The sequence below is a fragment of the Corvus kubaryi genome, unplaced genomic scaffold (genome assembly GCF_017639235.1).
Source record: "Corvus kubaryi isolate FWS band 111438036 unplaced genomic scaffold, C.kubaryi_AGA036_p1.0 68, whole genome shotgun sequence".
NCBI lineage: Eukaryota > Metazoa > Chordata > Aves > Passeriformes > Corvidae > Corvus > Corvus kubaryi.
The window spans coordinates 6,966,360-6,983,130 of NW_024582056.1; the positions used below are offsets into that span (position 1 = coordinate 6,966,360).

At 40.1% G+C, this 16,771-nt stretch overlaps 1 protein-coding gene across 3 annotated transcripts in view; it reads right to left on the reverse strand.

Annotated features, from left to right (window-relative positions):
- Positions 1 to 643: 643 nt before the first annotated feature.
- The window catches only part of BASP1 (brain abundant membrane attached signal protein 1), a 51,440-nt gene continuing 35,312 nt past the window's right edge, over positions 644 to 16,771 (reverse strand). For all 3 annotated transcript variants that reach the window (XM_042048719.1, XM_042048717.1, XM_042048718.1), the window contains exon 2: positions 644 to 2,263. In XM_042048719.1, coding sequence (XP_041904653.1) covers positions 1,523 to 2,254 — 732 coding nt within the window. In that variant the 5' untranslated portion in view covers positions 2,255 to 2,263 and the 3' untranslated portion in view covers positions 644 to 1,522. The remainder of the gene's footprint in view (positions 2,264 to 16,771) is intronic.

The following is a 16,771-nucleotide window of genomic DNA, read 5'->3' on the forward strand; positions in this document are numbered from 1 at the left end:
TGAATCCTGGTCTCTGCACTGAAATCATTGTCCATATCCAGCAATGACACCACTCAGCAGAAACTGCAATTACTCAGCAGTTCTGTTGAATAAAAATGAGGCAAATAGGCAAAAGTAGTGAAAAATGTTAATGCTGGGCTAAACCCTGCTCAGCTACACAAGGTTATCCATATTTGAAATACACAGGACCAGCCTTTTGTGGCAGCTGTGGTTCATCTCCTACACAATAGTAATGGGGAAAAGAACAAAGTGTATCAGCACTAGAAATATTTTAATAGGACTAGGATTAAATTTAATTGCCTCATTTTAAAAGGTCAGTTTATCAAATCTACTGCTTAAGTCCCAGTTAAAACCCAGTCAGCATGCCTGTGGTTCCTTAAAATAGCAAGAGAGCATTTTTTTTTCACATGTTAAGACAGGAAAAGCCATTTCTACTTTGCCTGGGATAAAACATATAGGAGATGCGTTGCTCGTTGGCCGTTTCTTCCAACCTCACCTGGGAACACTTGTGGCTGTTGGATAGTGACTATTTATAGGAGAGTAAACAGCCCTAGACATTATACTTCTTCCCTAAGTGTAAGAACCTCCTTTGCCTAGTTCTCAAGTGGTATAAGTAAAGATTTAATCAGTCTTTACACTTATATATTTTTTAAATTATTTAACTTTTATTACTGTTGCACCATTTATACAATTACATATAATTTCAATGCATCCATTGTACATTTTGTTTTTTCATTTGTTTTCCAATGAGTGTGTGTTGGTGTCTGTGACACAGAATGGAAGAGAAACTGGAACTGCAATGAACGCAGACTTTTTCATTTCCACTGACCAATAAACAGAACTACAGGTGCACCCAACCACGGACATGCATTAACTCGTCATGAGAAATCTAGGTAGGCTAAGTAGGATGAGAATGCTTTTTACTCCCAAAAAATATTTGGAGAGGAAGAATTGGAGGATTGGCATTGAGAAATATGTGGACAGCTAAGTGGGTTTTGTCTGAAAGTTGGCATTCATCCACTGAATAAAAAAAATATCAAAATAAGAAAGGCTGTAAATAAAAAAAAAAAAAAACCACAGAAAATACTGCTTTCATAAAGATCTGATTGCCTTGGCACAAACCTAGTGGGCAGAATCAAACGCATCACTCCCAAACCCCATTACAGAACAAAAAGAAGATTTTGATACACTGGTGGAGTGCATTTACAGCAGTTCAGATACAAAATATGTGCTGTACTTTCAGACATCCATTTATTTAATTTTTTTTTTAATCCAGGACTTGTGTCAAGTTGGCAGAAAGTATATTAGATATTTCCCCACAAAAATACTATTTGGATTCTCCCCCCTCCCTCCCTCCCAACTTGATGGGACATCCTTTTCATTTTTTCTCCTTTTTTTTTTTTCTCCTTCTTTTCTGGGCAATACATATTTGCTATTTCAGATCTGAAACGAGTTAGTATAGCTGAAAAAATAAAAAAAAGACACAGGTTGTTTAAGTGGTTGTTTCAACAGGCTGTCCAATTTAATCTTGCACTGCTATGGTTTGATCCGAATTAGTCGCTGGAACTTCAGAAGGTTTCGCTTCCTCTGGAGGGGCTGCAGGGTCCGAGGCCTTAGCAGTCGAACTAGGTGTTGCTGTTGCCGCGGGCTCCTTGGAAGAAGGCGCAGCCTCGTTGCTGCTAGGTTTTGAGTCTGAAGCTGGGGCCACTTCACTTTTAGTTTCTTGGGCTGCAGGCGTTGCGGGAGCCTCAGTCTTTTTGGCTTCCCCTTCCTCTTTGCTCTTGTCATCTACTTTACTGGGAGCTGTGGCTTCTGAAGGCTGGGAAGCTTTTGCATCGGTGCTAGGCTCAGAGGGTTTGGGTGCTTCGCTACTGGCAGCGGGAGCAGAGGCAGCAGTCGGCTCCTCTTGCTTGGCTGCCTGTTCGGTATTCTTCTGTGGCTCTACTTTTGCATCAACAACAGCCTCCGACTTCTCAGGTTCTGTTTTCTGGGTTTCTTCCTGGGTCACTGTTTTCTCCTTCTCCCCTTCTTTTTCTTCCGTCTTATTGGCAGCGACCTGAGTATCCTTTTCTCCCTTCTCCTCCTTGTTGTTGTCCTTCACTTCTGCAGTCTCTGTGGTTTTCTGGGCATCCTCAGCCTCCTTTGGAGTCTCCTCTTCCTCAGTTGCTGCTCCTTCAGCCTTCTTGTCTTTGTCTTTAGCTTTTTCATCATTGACACTGTATCCCTTCTTCTTCTTGCTCAGTTTGCCTCCCATGTTGGAGTTCTGTAACAGAAAAGAGAAAGAGTTGATTACCCAAAGCCCAGCATTCATCACTGAGAGAATCAAATTCAGATCAACTGAAGTGCAAAGGAAAAATTTATTCTAGCTCCTGAAAATGAGACCACATGAGGTTTGATAAGATGTTCTTAGCTGAATTACCAATTCTGCAGAGCACCACCACCACTGAGCTTACATCCTGCTCAGCCCTGCAGACTTTCAGTCAGCAAACCCCCTTCTGCCACATCCCTTATGAGCAGTCCTCTGAGCAGCGCTTACACTGGTTATAGTTCAGCAGGGAGGAAGGGGACGGAGTAGCAAGAAGTAGCAAGATGATGGAGCACTTACATACAACCACAATCTTTTGTGGCCTGAGAAAGAGTGGAAGAAGAAAAAAAACACAGGTTTGGGAATATTCTGGTTTGGGAATGAACTGAATTTGACTGCCAATCTTGGCATCCACCACTGGTTAACACAAAGTCCACTATCACTTTAGCAAAGGCTCTGAACCACCTTGTCACTAAGGTCTGGAGAAACCAAAGGAAGCCTTGAGTCAGTGAGAAGGCTAATGCAGAAGACTGCGTCTACTCCCCACATCTCACTGCCTGTTACCCCACAGCCAGTTTCACTTGTATATACAGACTTTGGAGAGGGCTGATGGTACCCAGAGGCCAGGAGCATGTGCTTTTCTCACCCAGAGGGATGTGGGCACCCACATCCAGCTGCCCCAGAGGCAGGAACAGCTCCCATGCACAGAGTCCCACCCAGCTTTGCAGCTTCCACAGGGACTGCCCACCCAAAGCCTGACAGGAACTCATCAGGATGGGAAACACGGACCCTGAAGCACAGCAAGACTGTGACCACTCCATAAGACAAAAGAAACAAATACAGGTACTTCTGACCACAAGCTTACATGTGCATGTGACATGATACAACAAAAAATGGGAGAAGAAGGGGGCATATTTGTGGCCTCTGCTCCTGGTTTCCAAACATGACAAGCAATCAGGTACACTGTTCAGTTATTTAAAAGAAGCTGAGCACATTTGTAACCATATCAGTATTTACATAGCCTTTATGTGGGAGTCTTAACTAAGACTATACAAAATCTTTCACAGTACTTCAAAGCAACTTTGTCTACAGAAACAGGAGATACAGACATATTGGGTCATTAATGAAAACAAAACCCTCTATGAATGGAGAAAAAAATTACAATTCTAGTATAAAAGCAAATATTTAATTCATGCTTAATGAAAGGTTAACAAAAAATATTTCTGTGTTTCCTACTATTTGAAAATAGAAGAAGGTGACTTTTTTCAAAGAACTGTCAAACAAATGTTTAATGTAAGGACTTCTCCAAGGGAGATGAATCATTCTAATTTTCTGTTTTGCACAGGTAGATTTAATTTTAGGTTGTATATTTTTCACACACTTGCTAAAGCTGTGAATACAAATCAGTAAAAATTCATAGGATTGTTCATAGCAGGCTGAATATAAGGTAATATTACATACAACTAAGAACTAGCTGCCTCTCAGTAGATTTTCTGCTATCACAGATACAAGCCCCAAGCAGAGCCCAACAACCAGATATCCACACATCTTGGGCAAAAATGAGATATTATGGTCAGCAGAGATCTTTCTGACTTCAGCTTTCAAAAAGAGTAATTTGCAGCAATTTCAAAAACAGTAATTTGCAAATACTGTTGAAATGTTATCACACAGCCCTGTAAAATGGTAATGTGATGTTAGTGAAACACTGCTTTGTTGTCTGAAATTTTACAGGAACAGCAATAAAAGGATTAACTTCCACAGAGTCACAGCTGAGCAATCTAATCTCTACCTTCATGACAGAGTTATCAGGTTTTTAGGTATTTAGGGCAGGCTGTGGACATTAGTTTGTTATCTGACAAATGTATAGTCTTCCTGATTACTCCATAAATATTTCCCTGATTACTGTTTATGTACAGCTACAACCAAATACTTTGAAAGGGCTTTTGCAAGTCAGCAGGATTGGAGATTTATATTGAAGCCTTGTGCATATTCCAGTTTGTAATCCCTAATTAAGCCTTTATTTCCCAGCAAAGCATAAAGTACTGTGAGCCTAATTTCCTTTGTTGCATATTCTGTATTTTTCAAGATTTTGCTATTTCAAGGATAGTAGTAACTCACTACAATTTATATTTCCTTCCACAACAATCTTTTGACCTCAGATATAGTTGGATACAGAATGTCTATGCCAAAGGACCTTTAAAAAGTAGAGAAGCATGCATATGATAAATGTGCTCCCAAACGAAGAAAAGAAACATGTTCTGTCTTTGCTTGGAGGTACACTGTGGAATCTCTGTGTCTCAGTTTGCATCACAGCCAGCTGGCTCAAGATATGGGAGCAGAAGATGGGGAAGAGGTTGGAGACTATCATTATGGTCTATTAGCAAATATTTACATTTACAAAGGGACTGCCATCTTCCAGCAGAGTTTCAACTACTTTATAACAGAATAAATTCACTCTTTGTGACACTGAATCTCATATCTCCCTGGTAAAAAGCTGCCTAAATCATTGCAATAGCAGCTGTGCCAGGCTATGATGCAAAAGCAGAGCAATCATCAGGGTCATTGCCCAGGTAACAATGATACCATGTCCCTTTCCCCCATATCTGATTTACAAACATTCCTCCTCTCCCCAGACTTCTGGTAACACATCTGGGCTCCTCTGTCACCTTTTCCAAGAACAGCCCCATATGCTCCACGGCTTCAAACAGATGCTGGTCTCGTTCCTGTCCCAGCCTGAAGCACACTTCTGAACCATTCAGTGCAGAGTCCCAGGGTGGGGCAGACACAAAGCAGGCCTTAAAAAGTATTTTAAAATTACAACCAGCTATACCCGTGAGAAGACCAACATGTGGACCACTACACCTAAATATCTCTGTGACTGTGCTGGATATTGCTGCAAGGTTAATCCTGCCTGGTACTAAACGAATGTAGGCGTCAGTGAAATGTCTCCCAAGTGAAGCAAAGTGCAAAAAAGTCATTGAGATGTGAATTCATACAGTGTTAAATCCACTCTGTGTTACTGCCTACATGTTAACACTTGAAAGGGCACAGACCTCTTTCCCACCCCCCACCAAAGGACTAAATTATGAAGAAAAAAAAAAGGGGATGCGGTCTCTGTCCCAGGGAGACTGGGGGTCCTGGATTCATTGCTCAGCCTCTTCCACTACCCTGCCTCTTCCTAACCCCATAATCATTGCATTCATGTTGTGAATGACAGACCCAGAACCAAAATTTCCCTACGACTATTAACCATTTTTTACGGGCTAAGCCCCAGTATATCTTCAGTTATTTGAACTTCCATTGATAGGTACAGGTTTTGAACTAGCTTCAGCAGCTGCCAAGTGAGCATAATGCTCTTTGTAGCAAGCATATCCCAAAGGAAGATCCTCAATAATTTTGCTGCTGAGCACCATTCCTATAAAATGGCACAGCATTTGACGGCTGTGCCTTCTTACTGTTGGAGAGAAAAGGGTCTAGAGACGGACAATCCAGAAGCCAATTTTATATAAGAAGATGAAATATATCAGTAATTTTCAGGGAACTTCGGTGAACAAGCTTGCAGACCAATACTTCAGAAGAGCAAAGTAAAATATAACACTTGGGAGCTACAGTAGACTTTATCTGCTTCCCAGGCCGCTCAGTATTCTTTGTATTGCTCTTCTTATAGAAAAAGAAATAGATCCAGAGGTCGCTGTGACTGACTGTAGAAGAGCTACTCCTTGCAACAAGAGCAAGGATTTCTTCAGTTTCTAGAGGCAGTTATATGCTTTGCTCATCCTGAAGTTTCCATTCTCCTGCAGGAAGCAGGAACAGAACAAGAGAGCTTGCATAGTTATCTTTCTTACTGTATAGTAGAAATAACCTCCGGAGTGGATTATTTGGATTAAAAAATATCATATGTTCGGGTCACTCGGAGAATGTTAAGCATTTTGAAATTTGCATATTTGTGATAATCAGGACTCAAAGATTCAAGGTCCATAAGACCATAATGCAAGAGGAAGGAGAACTCACAGAACACTTCAAATTTTCGATCTGAAGACTCATAGACATGAGTGCCTGGAACATGGGCAGCATACATCTGTACAGGTTGTAAAAATAATTATTATTTGGATGTTCTATACTTCAAATTGTACTTCTATATTGAAAAAGTTCCTAGAATTAGCCTCTTACTATCTCTTTTGTCAGTAAAGATTTGTCTGCCTAATTAGTTTTCTTATGTGCTTGTAAACTTCTAAACATTTATTTTAGCATAGGCTTTCACATGCCATTACAGAGTCTGACTATTTCAAGAATGGACTTGCTATCACCCTCCCTCCCAGTACTGCGAGCAGGGCAACAGGAAAGGACAAACACACAGCTAGCACCCTTATGTTACCTCAGCCTGATTGCCAAAGCTAAACTCCCAAAGCTCCTGTTCGACTGCATGCAAAGCAGTCCATCTCCAGAAAAACCAGTTCAGGAAGACAATAGGTACCTTCTGGAATTCCACTGCCTCCAGCGCAGGGTAGGCACGTGTGGTGGGTCAGGCCAAAATAGCCCTTGCACAAGCCTGTTCCCAGGCATGAGTTATCTCACACTGCCTGCAGACAACTGCTGTAAAATGTACATCCCTTGCAAGGCAGGGTTTCAACACTCCAAATCAAATGAAATACCAATCTCAGAAACTGCCCCACCCCCTAGGTGCTGAAAAGAAATGGAAAGATCTTGAAGAAACCATTTCATCTCTATGCCTCATTGATTCACCCTACACCTTCACTAAAAATAAATTTTTAAAAAACGCAAAAATTTTTTATTAAGGGACACATATGGGAACTGAAAGAAACAAGGGGTATGCAAACACAGTTTTTGAAAGATTTTCTGAAATTTTTCTGAAAGAAAAACACCCAAAACTTACTACTTCTCAAAATATGCAGTAGAATTGCATGCTCTCCATTACACCTACACATACACACATGCACGCACTCAGAGACATTCCTATCCTCACCAGGCCAGGTCAATCAGTTTTCCAGCTTAATGTTAGAAAATGTCTGTTAGCATACCCTTAGATAGAATTAGACTTCCTAGCATTGCCTTTTAGCAGTAAAGCCATGTTTTTCTGTTCTTTCTCCATTATCTTCATATATCTTCCTTTTCGTCTGATTTTACTTGCAATTAACAGAACAGAAATGCTAGGTCTTGTTCAAGTTCAAGCCTCTTCAAACCTCAGTATCAGTGACCTTTTCTTTTCTTTTTTCTTTTCTTTTCTTTTCTTTTCTTTTCTTTTCCTTTTCTTTTCTTTTCTTTTCTTTTCTTTTCTTTTCCTTTTCTTTTCTCTTTTCTTTTCTTTTCTTCTCTTTTCTCTTTTCTTTTCTTTTCTTTTCTTTTCTTTTCTTTTCTTTTCTTTTCTTTTCTTTTCTTTTTTCTTTTCTTCTCTTTTCTCTTTTCTCTCTTCTCCTTCCCTTCCCTTCCCTTCCCTTCCCTTCCCTTCCCTTCCCTTCCCTTCCCTTCCCTTCCCTTCCCCTCTTTCTCCTAAATCTTTTCCCCTTAGCAGTTCCCCTCCCTTCCCTACCCCATCCTCTTGTTCTGCACTTCAGAGCAGTGATGGGAACCAGCTCTTCTACAGTCAGGCAGGCTGGCATGAGGGAGGCAGGAGGAAACACACCCTTGGTCACCTCTCCCTTCTGAGGAAATGCTGGGCTGTCACAAAGCTGTGCCAGGAGAGGCCCAGCACATTGTGGAAATCTGCACCTGCAGGGCAGTGAGCGTCACCTGCACACCTGCACGGACCCCAGAGCAGCAAGGTGCTCGGACATGAGCTGCACACAACAAAATATGACCTGGCTGTTCCTTAGCACTATACAATTTTGTGTGTTTAGTGCTGTGAGACACACAATAACAAACTGGGAACATCTCAGCTTGGCACCTGTACTGTTTTCTTCAGGGACCACTGAGAATCTTGAATCTCTCCCTCACCATGTGCACAGTCCTGTAGCTACTGCACCTCCTTTCCTTCTTCCAAAGCCTTGTGAATCTCAATATTTAGAAAAAGGGTATAGAGTAAAAGAACAGTGAATGCTTGAAACACAGAAATTGTCCTCACTTGATTTCCTAACCTTGATCTTTAAAAGGAGCCAATTCCAAATTTGGGACCTACCTGTTTTCTTTTAAAACCCAGACAGTAAAGGAATTCTAGGAAGTAATATTGCCAAGTTTAGGTGTTTAATTCTCAGCCAGATTTCAGTTCTACTTTTCTCTGGTGAGAAGTGGAATACATTTAATACAAATTTCTTTTTTTTAAAAAAGGAGAACTTCAATTTTTATATTATGCTTAAATTTCTCAGGGACATGTACACCACACAAAAATGGGAAGCATGATTTTTAATATAAGCCATTTGTTATTAATATATCTAAATTATTATTGTTGATATTAGACTTCAAATATGAGAGTTATATTAATTTAAGCACACAGCAGGCTGATATAAAATTATCTCTGTCTAAGACCTTATCCATGAAAAACTGCTTCATTTGAGAAGCATAACTTCTAGTAATACAGCAAGTTATCAGAAAAGTTAACAATCACCTGGCAATCTTTTTGAGAGCAAATTAAAAAGTTGTACCTGAGATATTGCTAAGATTTATGTGAAATACTTGAGCTCAGAGGTGTGTATTAATTAATCAATTAGGAACCAAATTTTCGAAGAACAGATGAAGGGCAGTGGTCAGCAGTTTAATAACAGGTAAAGGTTTTGCCAGAATTATCAATTCATAGAGCATCAACCTGAAACCGCAAGTACTTCACACATATAATCCATTTTTGCACCCTGTATGTAAAAAAGGTAGCTAGCTAGGCAGAATTCCTGAATAAAAGTAAAATTTGTCCATTATTTGATCAAAGAGTGATGAAGATTTTATGGGTTACATTGAAAGCTGCTGTTGGAGACTCTGGACTTGCATCCTTCTGACTTGGAGGACTCTACAGATGAAGAACCTGGATGCATAACAGTGACTGAAGATCCACTACTCAGCCTGACTGTGGGCAGAGACCTGCACTACCTTTGCTGTAGGAGGGTCTGCAGAAACAGGTACATGACAGCACTGCCTTATGCAGTCTGTGTGTGTGTCACTCCATGTGAAATCCACTTGAATGAAGCACTGACCCGTGTGCTGCAGAGTCACTTTGTAGAAGCATGTTCCAGATGTAATACACCTCATTCCTACAACACACAAGTAGCCTCTCCGGCTACAGAGCCATCTTGCAGAAAACATAAGCTGAACACAGGCCATTATTGCCTTCCTGAGTCAATGAGCAGCACGGAAGAAATCCTCTGCCGTGTGCGAATTCCCTACTCACCCCAAGCAGGGCTGCGCTTTGTAGGCAGAGATAACATCTTTTATTAGACCACCTAATAGGGATGGAGATAACAGCACCCCTATTCTCCTTAGACAATTGCCTACAGCTAACACATTTTTGTGTTAGCTTTCTTCATTATTTTCTTACTGCTGGTTTCAAATCAGAACTGTAGTGTTTTGCCACGTGTGGGGTTTTTTCACCAATCTAACACAGTGCTACTTTGCCCAGCAGTGCAGATACATCTGCGAGCATGTTCAGCTTCATCCCTGGCAGGAAATTCAAAGCTGTTTTGCATTGTGTATAACAAAAACAAGTCACATTAAAAACTGAGCAAAACAGAAGCAGTATAAAATATATTATTTTTACACTGCAGTGTATGTATTGCTCGGCTTTGCATTCAGTTCATCTGATGCTCTGATTGCTTAAATGAAAAATGCTGCCATCAATTTCTACTTATTTGCCTCATCTGCTCCATTCTGTTTACCAGTCTTCCTACAGACTCAAGATGCAGCTCACGTTCAAAGCATTTCTCCTATATTCAGATTAACTGCATATGTTCTTTTTGTGGAATAATAAAAGCAGCTTGCCGACATGCTCGTGCAGGCACACACATGCAGCCAAAAGTCAGCCTGCCCCAGAGTGAGATCTTAATCACACCATTGTTAGGCACATGGCTGGAAGAGGAAACTGCTGTAAACACCTGCTTTGCAGAGACTAACCTTACAAGAGCACCTTTTGTAGAAAAAGCTTTCAGGCTTCAAATAACCTGAAAGACTAAGCCAAAACATATAAGCATATGCCTTCTCCTTCTTGTTTCTAAATTGCCACATCATTTTGGGGTTTGTGCATGTCTCCTCAACAACCAGTTTAATAACTATTTCACACTAGCCAGAGTTTTCTAACCTGTATCCTAGAATTAAGTTCCTATGTAGGAAATGATGCAAATTTCAGAGGTGGTTATCACCTATATCTTTGAGGCTGTTTAGGTCCCAGGACATGCACCACTGAGGGAGAGGCGAGATTCCACACATATTATTCCAATTATGGCCAGCCACTTTTTGCCTCCCTCAAATACTTAAGACACCACCACCATGTCTAATTACAAAAACACACAAGGTGATAAAAGCCTAAATAATGGGATTATTTCCTTTCAAATCGTATTTTGCTTGAATTCTGTCTCTCCAGTGCAATCCCTGCCATGGATCTTAACACCACAAATACGTTCATGGCTTGTAAACCCAGGAACGGTTCCTCCTTTGGGTGCCTCCAAAGGCTACATTAAAAATGTAACAGTCAGAAGCTAGCAAGCAATGAAAACATTCTCCTCCTCCACACTACAGTCCTGCGGAAGAGGAGAGGTGGGAAGACCTCATTCCTGGAGGGACTGCACACTGGAAAAGGGAATCAAGCTTAACACTTATAGCCTGTATTTCTCCAGCCTCCTCCTGAACAAAGAACAAACAGTACAGAGAACATGAAGATAGCTGAAACTCATGCTTTCTATACTAAAAAAAGAAATTATCATATGGTCCTCATTTACATGTTTTCTTCAATATTAAAAGTTCTCAGCTGCTGTTTGTATAGATAGTAAACTTACCTGTCATTTCTTATAATAGGCATGGAGAGCCACATTCACATTTGGAATGAGGCATTTGGGTATTTAACTAGGGAACTGTCACTGGAGACAGTTATTTATGGGGATATATATTTACTTTTTAATTGTCTAACATTCTACATTCAAAACCACCTCTATTACTTTAATGCCCATTTAAATGGTCAAACTAGTTTTAATCAAACTTGAAAGAGTCCTTAGAATATAAATTACAGTATGCTATAAGAAACAGATGCATTAGCTTTGAAATCTAGGAACTACCAGTTTTGCTTTGAAAATGGATTCTCCAAATCATTGCTAAATTCTTCCTCATTTTTGTTTTCCATCTCATGGTGTTGCTTGCTGAAAACAGCAATGGCTCTAAAAGAGCATTTACATTCTGGCTTACATTCTTACATTCTTACATTCTGGCTGTAAGAAAGCATCCTATACCTAGGAACAGAACTTTTAACACACAGCTCAGACCTAGGATAGGTCATGGCAATCTTTAGACTATGTAATTTCCTTCTTCTGTTTGCATGACACCCTCACCAAAAGGAATGAAACCCCATCTACAATTATAAACCAAATCCAGTTCTCAGTTTCGTTTTTCATTTTTAAGTACAAGGCACATGGACTGCAACACACCACTTCTGACTGCAGCACATGACTCCACAATTGCACCACTGAAAGGAGGAAAACAGGGAACCAAGACCAGTCACCATCGACTTAATGCAGCACTTGATGCTGCTGTGCATATCATGGTGCTCATGAGAGCACTGCAAGCTGTTCCTTCCAAAATACACAGTATTTAATTTACCCAGAAAAAAAAAAAAAAAAGCAATTTAAATGAAGTATTTGTTGTTGTCTCCTTTCTTCCATAAAATAACTAAGTATTTTAAGATATAGTATCTAGTTAAAAAATTCTCTATCTGCTTCTACATGTTTTAGTTCTATATTAAGCTGCAGGAATAGCTTTCCTCTGTTTTTCCTCAAAAGGAAATGACTGCATATCTACTTGATGCTCCTGGATGTACCACATTTTTGGGTTTAGACGTTAGAAGAGGTTGGCTGATTTTGAAAGAACACTGGCAGCTCTTTTCTCCCAAAGAACATGCATATACTTCAGTCACTGGTGATGTGCCCACCCTCCTGACAGCCTCAGCCCTGAACACAGCAACAACATTCCTCACAAGTTAAGGCATATGCAAGAGTCACAGGTTAAAGCCAATTTCATCCTGCGGCTAATACACAATTGCTAGTGACAGTTAAATTAGTAATTGAAACATTATTCCAAAAATACCTGTACGTCTAACATGGCATTAGAAAGCTGAGCATGCTTACGTCCTTAGGATAGTGTTACACATCATGCCTCTGGTGGAATTTAACCTCCTGCAAGCAACCTGCACAAAGCCTACTCACCACCTCAGCAGCAGTTAGAGGGTATTTTACACCAGCTCCCTGAAGAGCTGCTGCATTTCTCCTTGGAGTAACAACTTCTGACTTTCAGTCCTGTGTACAAATTTTCATTTTAAACAAAAAATGTTGTACTGAAGTCAAAGTATTCAAGTCATGACTTGTGTAACATCAAAACTACCTATAATTAAACCTGTGAGACTTTGGGCTGAATTACAAGTATTTCTCATGTTGCTAGGAAAAAATTCTTCCTCGTGATCACAGTATCAGTGTCAGCAGCTTATCAGCTCTCAGCTTCTCACGGCTCTGTTGTAATAATGTCTTCTAGTAAAAACGTGCTCAAAAGAAATCAGGGAAATGGAAGACTGAATGCTCAACACCTTGGAAAACTTTCTATGTTTGTGTGCCTGAGCACTTATTTTTGCCATATACGTCTTCTACCAGACTGCAGCTTGGTCTATTATATTAAGTTTTTCACTTCGGTCTTTCTCACTTCCTGGTTCTCACACTAGCACAATATGTGCGTGTTTTTTTTTTTTTTAAACCAGCATACATTAAGACAAAAGAAAATCTCATATTCCAGACTTTCTTTTTTGATCTTATTTAGAATGCATGTCTAATACTGCATTTTGACTTTTTTCCTTTCCGCCCTCCTTTTTTAAACAAAACATTACATTGAAACTGGTTCACCAGTTTCACCTTAGTCACTACTGGGGGAAAAAATAACATGGAATAGGTGTTCAAAAATCACTGAAAGAAAAGAGCATTAACCAGCTAATTTTTATTTGTATCCTATCTCTCTCCATTGTTTCCATCACTACTCATTTGCACCCCTCTAATGGCTGTTCAAAATACCAAGACACCTTAGGCAATCTTTTGTTAAGACTTGCAGTATTCTCCAAAGCTTGAGAAATGAGAGCTGTATTTCTTGATGCAGCTGGAGAACCATAGGTCAATGAAGCCTTTTACACTCCTTCGGTGCCACATGATGGTAATAAGGTAACATGTATTCTGGGGGCCCAGAGGTTGAAAGAACCACAGATTGCGTTTCGATTTCGGTAGTGCAAGACAACAGTAGGAACTGCAGAACAAAACCAACATCTGTTAGAGAGTTTCATCTCCTGATCCAACAGGATAATGGTCAGCTTTAAAAAATTTTTGTTTGAAAACATAAAGTGTTTCTAATCATCCCAAAGTAAGAGCCATGCCAGGCAGTAAGATGTACCATGCCACGTTTTAAGCCATTAGATGTCAACTTGGATTCGAAACTGCCAGGCCTAGGGTGATTGCCTAAATTTCTTTCTGAAATCTTCACTGACTGTACTTTCTCTTTTCTTTTTGCCTGTTTTCATTTGGGTTATATTGGGATGTCTGATCAGCTCTGCTAGAGGGAAGGTTACGTAAGACTGGAGGCTAACAAGTCCATTTGGCAAGATATGAAGTGAGCAGCTAGTGCAATCCATGAATTGCACTATGAGATTTATGTTCAAACCAGGAAAGGCAGACATCCAATTTAATAATTACTCAGCCAGAATCATTCCAAGCTAGCAGCTACCCAAAAAGGAGAAGAACAAACATTGCAGCAGCAATGAAAGCTAGAAATCAGGAAAGATGATCAGATGCATACCTCCTCAATAAAATAGCTTGGTTTACTTTTCCATTTAAGTATCAGTAGGAAATCCGTCCATAAGAGCTATGAAATTTAAACTCACTAAATGAAAGCAAAAATAACTTTGCAGAGATGGCTGTGGAAATGGATGTAGTCCCTTTTCCACCCCTCATCTGAGCACTAACTTGCATTTTATGTCAATGAATTTAGTTAATACCTAATATGGCCACAATTCAATTTTAGCAGTTCAGAACCCTTACCAATTGTCTTTGATGATATAGCTCTTAGACAGACTTCCATCAAGGCTGAATGTATGCCAATTTGCAGTTTTGGTCACCTCATACCATATAACAGAAAAAAGCCTACTTTCCAATGCCCATGTGCTATTTATAGAGAACTCTTACAGTCATTCCTTCATTTTAAGAAGCTTTCAGCCCAGGGCTATGTGAAAAATTATTTATTCTAACCAAAGAAGGTAAGCAGACATCAATATAAAGTATAACTGAGCTATTTCAGGATTTATATGAGAGAAGTCTATCAAAGCAATGGAGACTTAAGAAATATGGAAAATTGGTTTTCATTTTTCAAGACAGAGCTATAAATAAAAAGAAAAATACCACTAGAAAGGTTCTACTAGCTCTTTCAGCACTAATATATTTTAGTAATAGTCCATGTTTCAAACCAGCACTGGGGTTCCATTTCGCTGTCCCCCATACTAGCACATAAATGGAACCCATCTGTGCCCCAGGAAGCCCATGTTGTAGGAGTAAGAGGATATAAATGCATTTTAATTCTATTAACAGAACACAGCTGCTACAACTCCCAACAGTGACTGGCTTTTCCAGAGGCTTTTTTTGTCATCAGTTCTCCTGGCTGGTGAGGTAGCAATGGTCAGACTGGCCAACACTTCAATTTGGGTTTTTTTCCCTTTCTCCTCTAGCAGGTGAGCTGGTGGGACAGGGCCCCTGTGTTCCCCTGTGAGATGTCATCAAGAAACGCGAACTGAGTGTCTCTGCCCTGCTGCCTCAGCTCTGGCTCGCAGAGTTTGGCAATTCATTTGCTTGGGCGCTGGGGAGAGGGAGCTGCACTTCATAAACTTTAAGATGTTGGCTGTCAGGAGCCAGGAGGCATTTAGCTGTGCAGAAATCATGTTCACAGTTCTGCTCACTGCAGTTTTCTGGGTAATCCCCCCCATACGCACAAGCTGAGCACTAAATTCACACATCCCAAACAAGGAGGTTGGGTTGAAATATGATTCAAGTGCATAAAAGTCTCATACCCATATTTGGAAATATTACCTTCAAAGGTCTCATGCTATCTCAGAAAATGCTAAGCGAGCCAGTTTCAAGAAATACATCACAAGAAACACCTAACTATTTCAAGAATATTTGCAACCCCAAATATTAATTTAAGTCTCCTATGTACCACAACCTCTTACTTTCTGTATTTGTTTTATTTTTAATCAAAGGTAACTGGTAAGCAATATCACAGGTAAGCTTATTCTATGATTTACACATAAACCAGAATAAAGTCTTTTTTTCTAGAAATGGCCAATTTCCCTGTCCACTCTCAGCTCAGCAATTCTTTACTATAAGTGGACAAATCTTCTATTTATTATTTATTAGCTTTTGCAACATAGTGATTAAAAAAAAAATTTCAAATTCTGTTCTGTGTGAAAATATGAGTCTAAAAAGTGGGATTCTTTTATGTTCTTTGCCAATGACTGCAAACTTTGCTCATGTCACACACTTCTCACAGAATCTGACACAAGCCACTTTATTCCAAAACAGGAGTCAGATACAGAAGGAATTATCCTCCTTACTCAGGACAACTTAGATAACTAATACAAAACTACAACCACACCATCACATTTTCCCTAAAATCACAACACGTTCATTTGGAGTAGGAGGGATGTGATTCTCAAAGCGCAACAGCCATCGTAGAGCGGTGAGACAATATTATTTAGTTTAAGCCTCTGGGACCTGTCATAGTACAAAAGTGTACCACGGTAAAAATGACAGATGAGATCTTTCCTTTCAAAGCAGACAAAAATCACTGCACTAAAACTGCAGCACATCACAAAATCATGAGACTACCTCTCTCTATTTTTAGGGATCCACAGCAGCCTAGGGTCGGAGAAGGCAAGAGCCCAAAACCTACTGAATCTTTTCCAGTTGCTGTTGTGTGGAAGGCCGTCTAATTTGCAGACCAACTTCCTCATTTGCAAAATGGGATAATATCACTTTTCATCCTCAGAAAAGTTCTGCCTGATGCCAACAGGTCCTATAAAGGCTTGGAGATATCACTCCTTGTTTTAAAAGCAAGCACATCCCGTATGACTCCTTCACCCCAGTTCTCTGTTAGAGAAGGCTGTATTTCTGCACATTGGCACAGTACTGAATTGCTCTCTCTGAAGTTTCCCACTGCACACCACACATGAGAGCACCACAACAAGCAAGTCACTCATGGTGATTTTTCAGTACTGTGTCAATACTGCAACAGGCAGTTGTAAAGCATCTC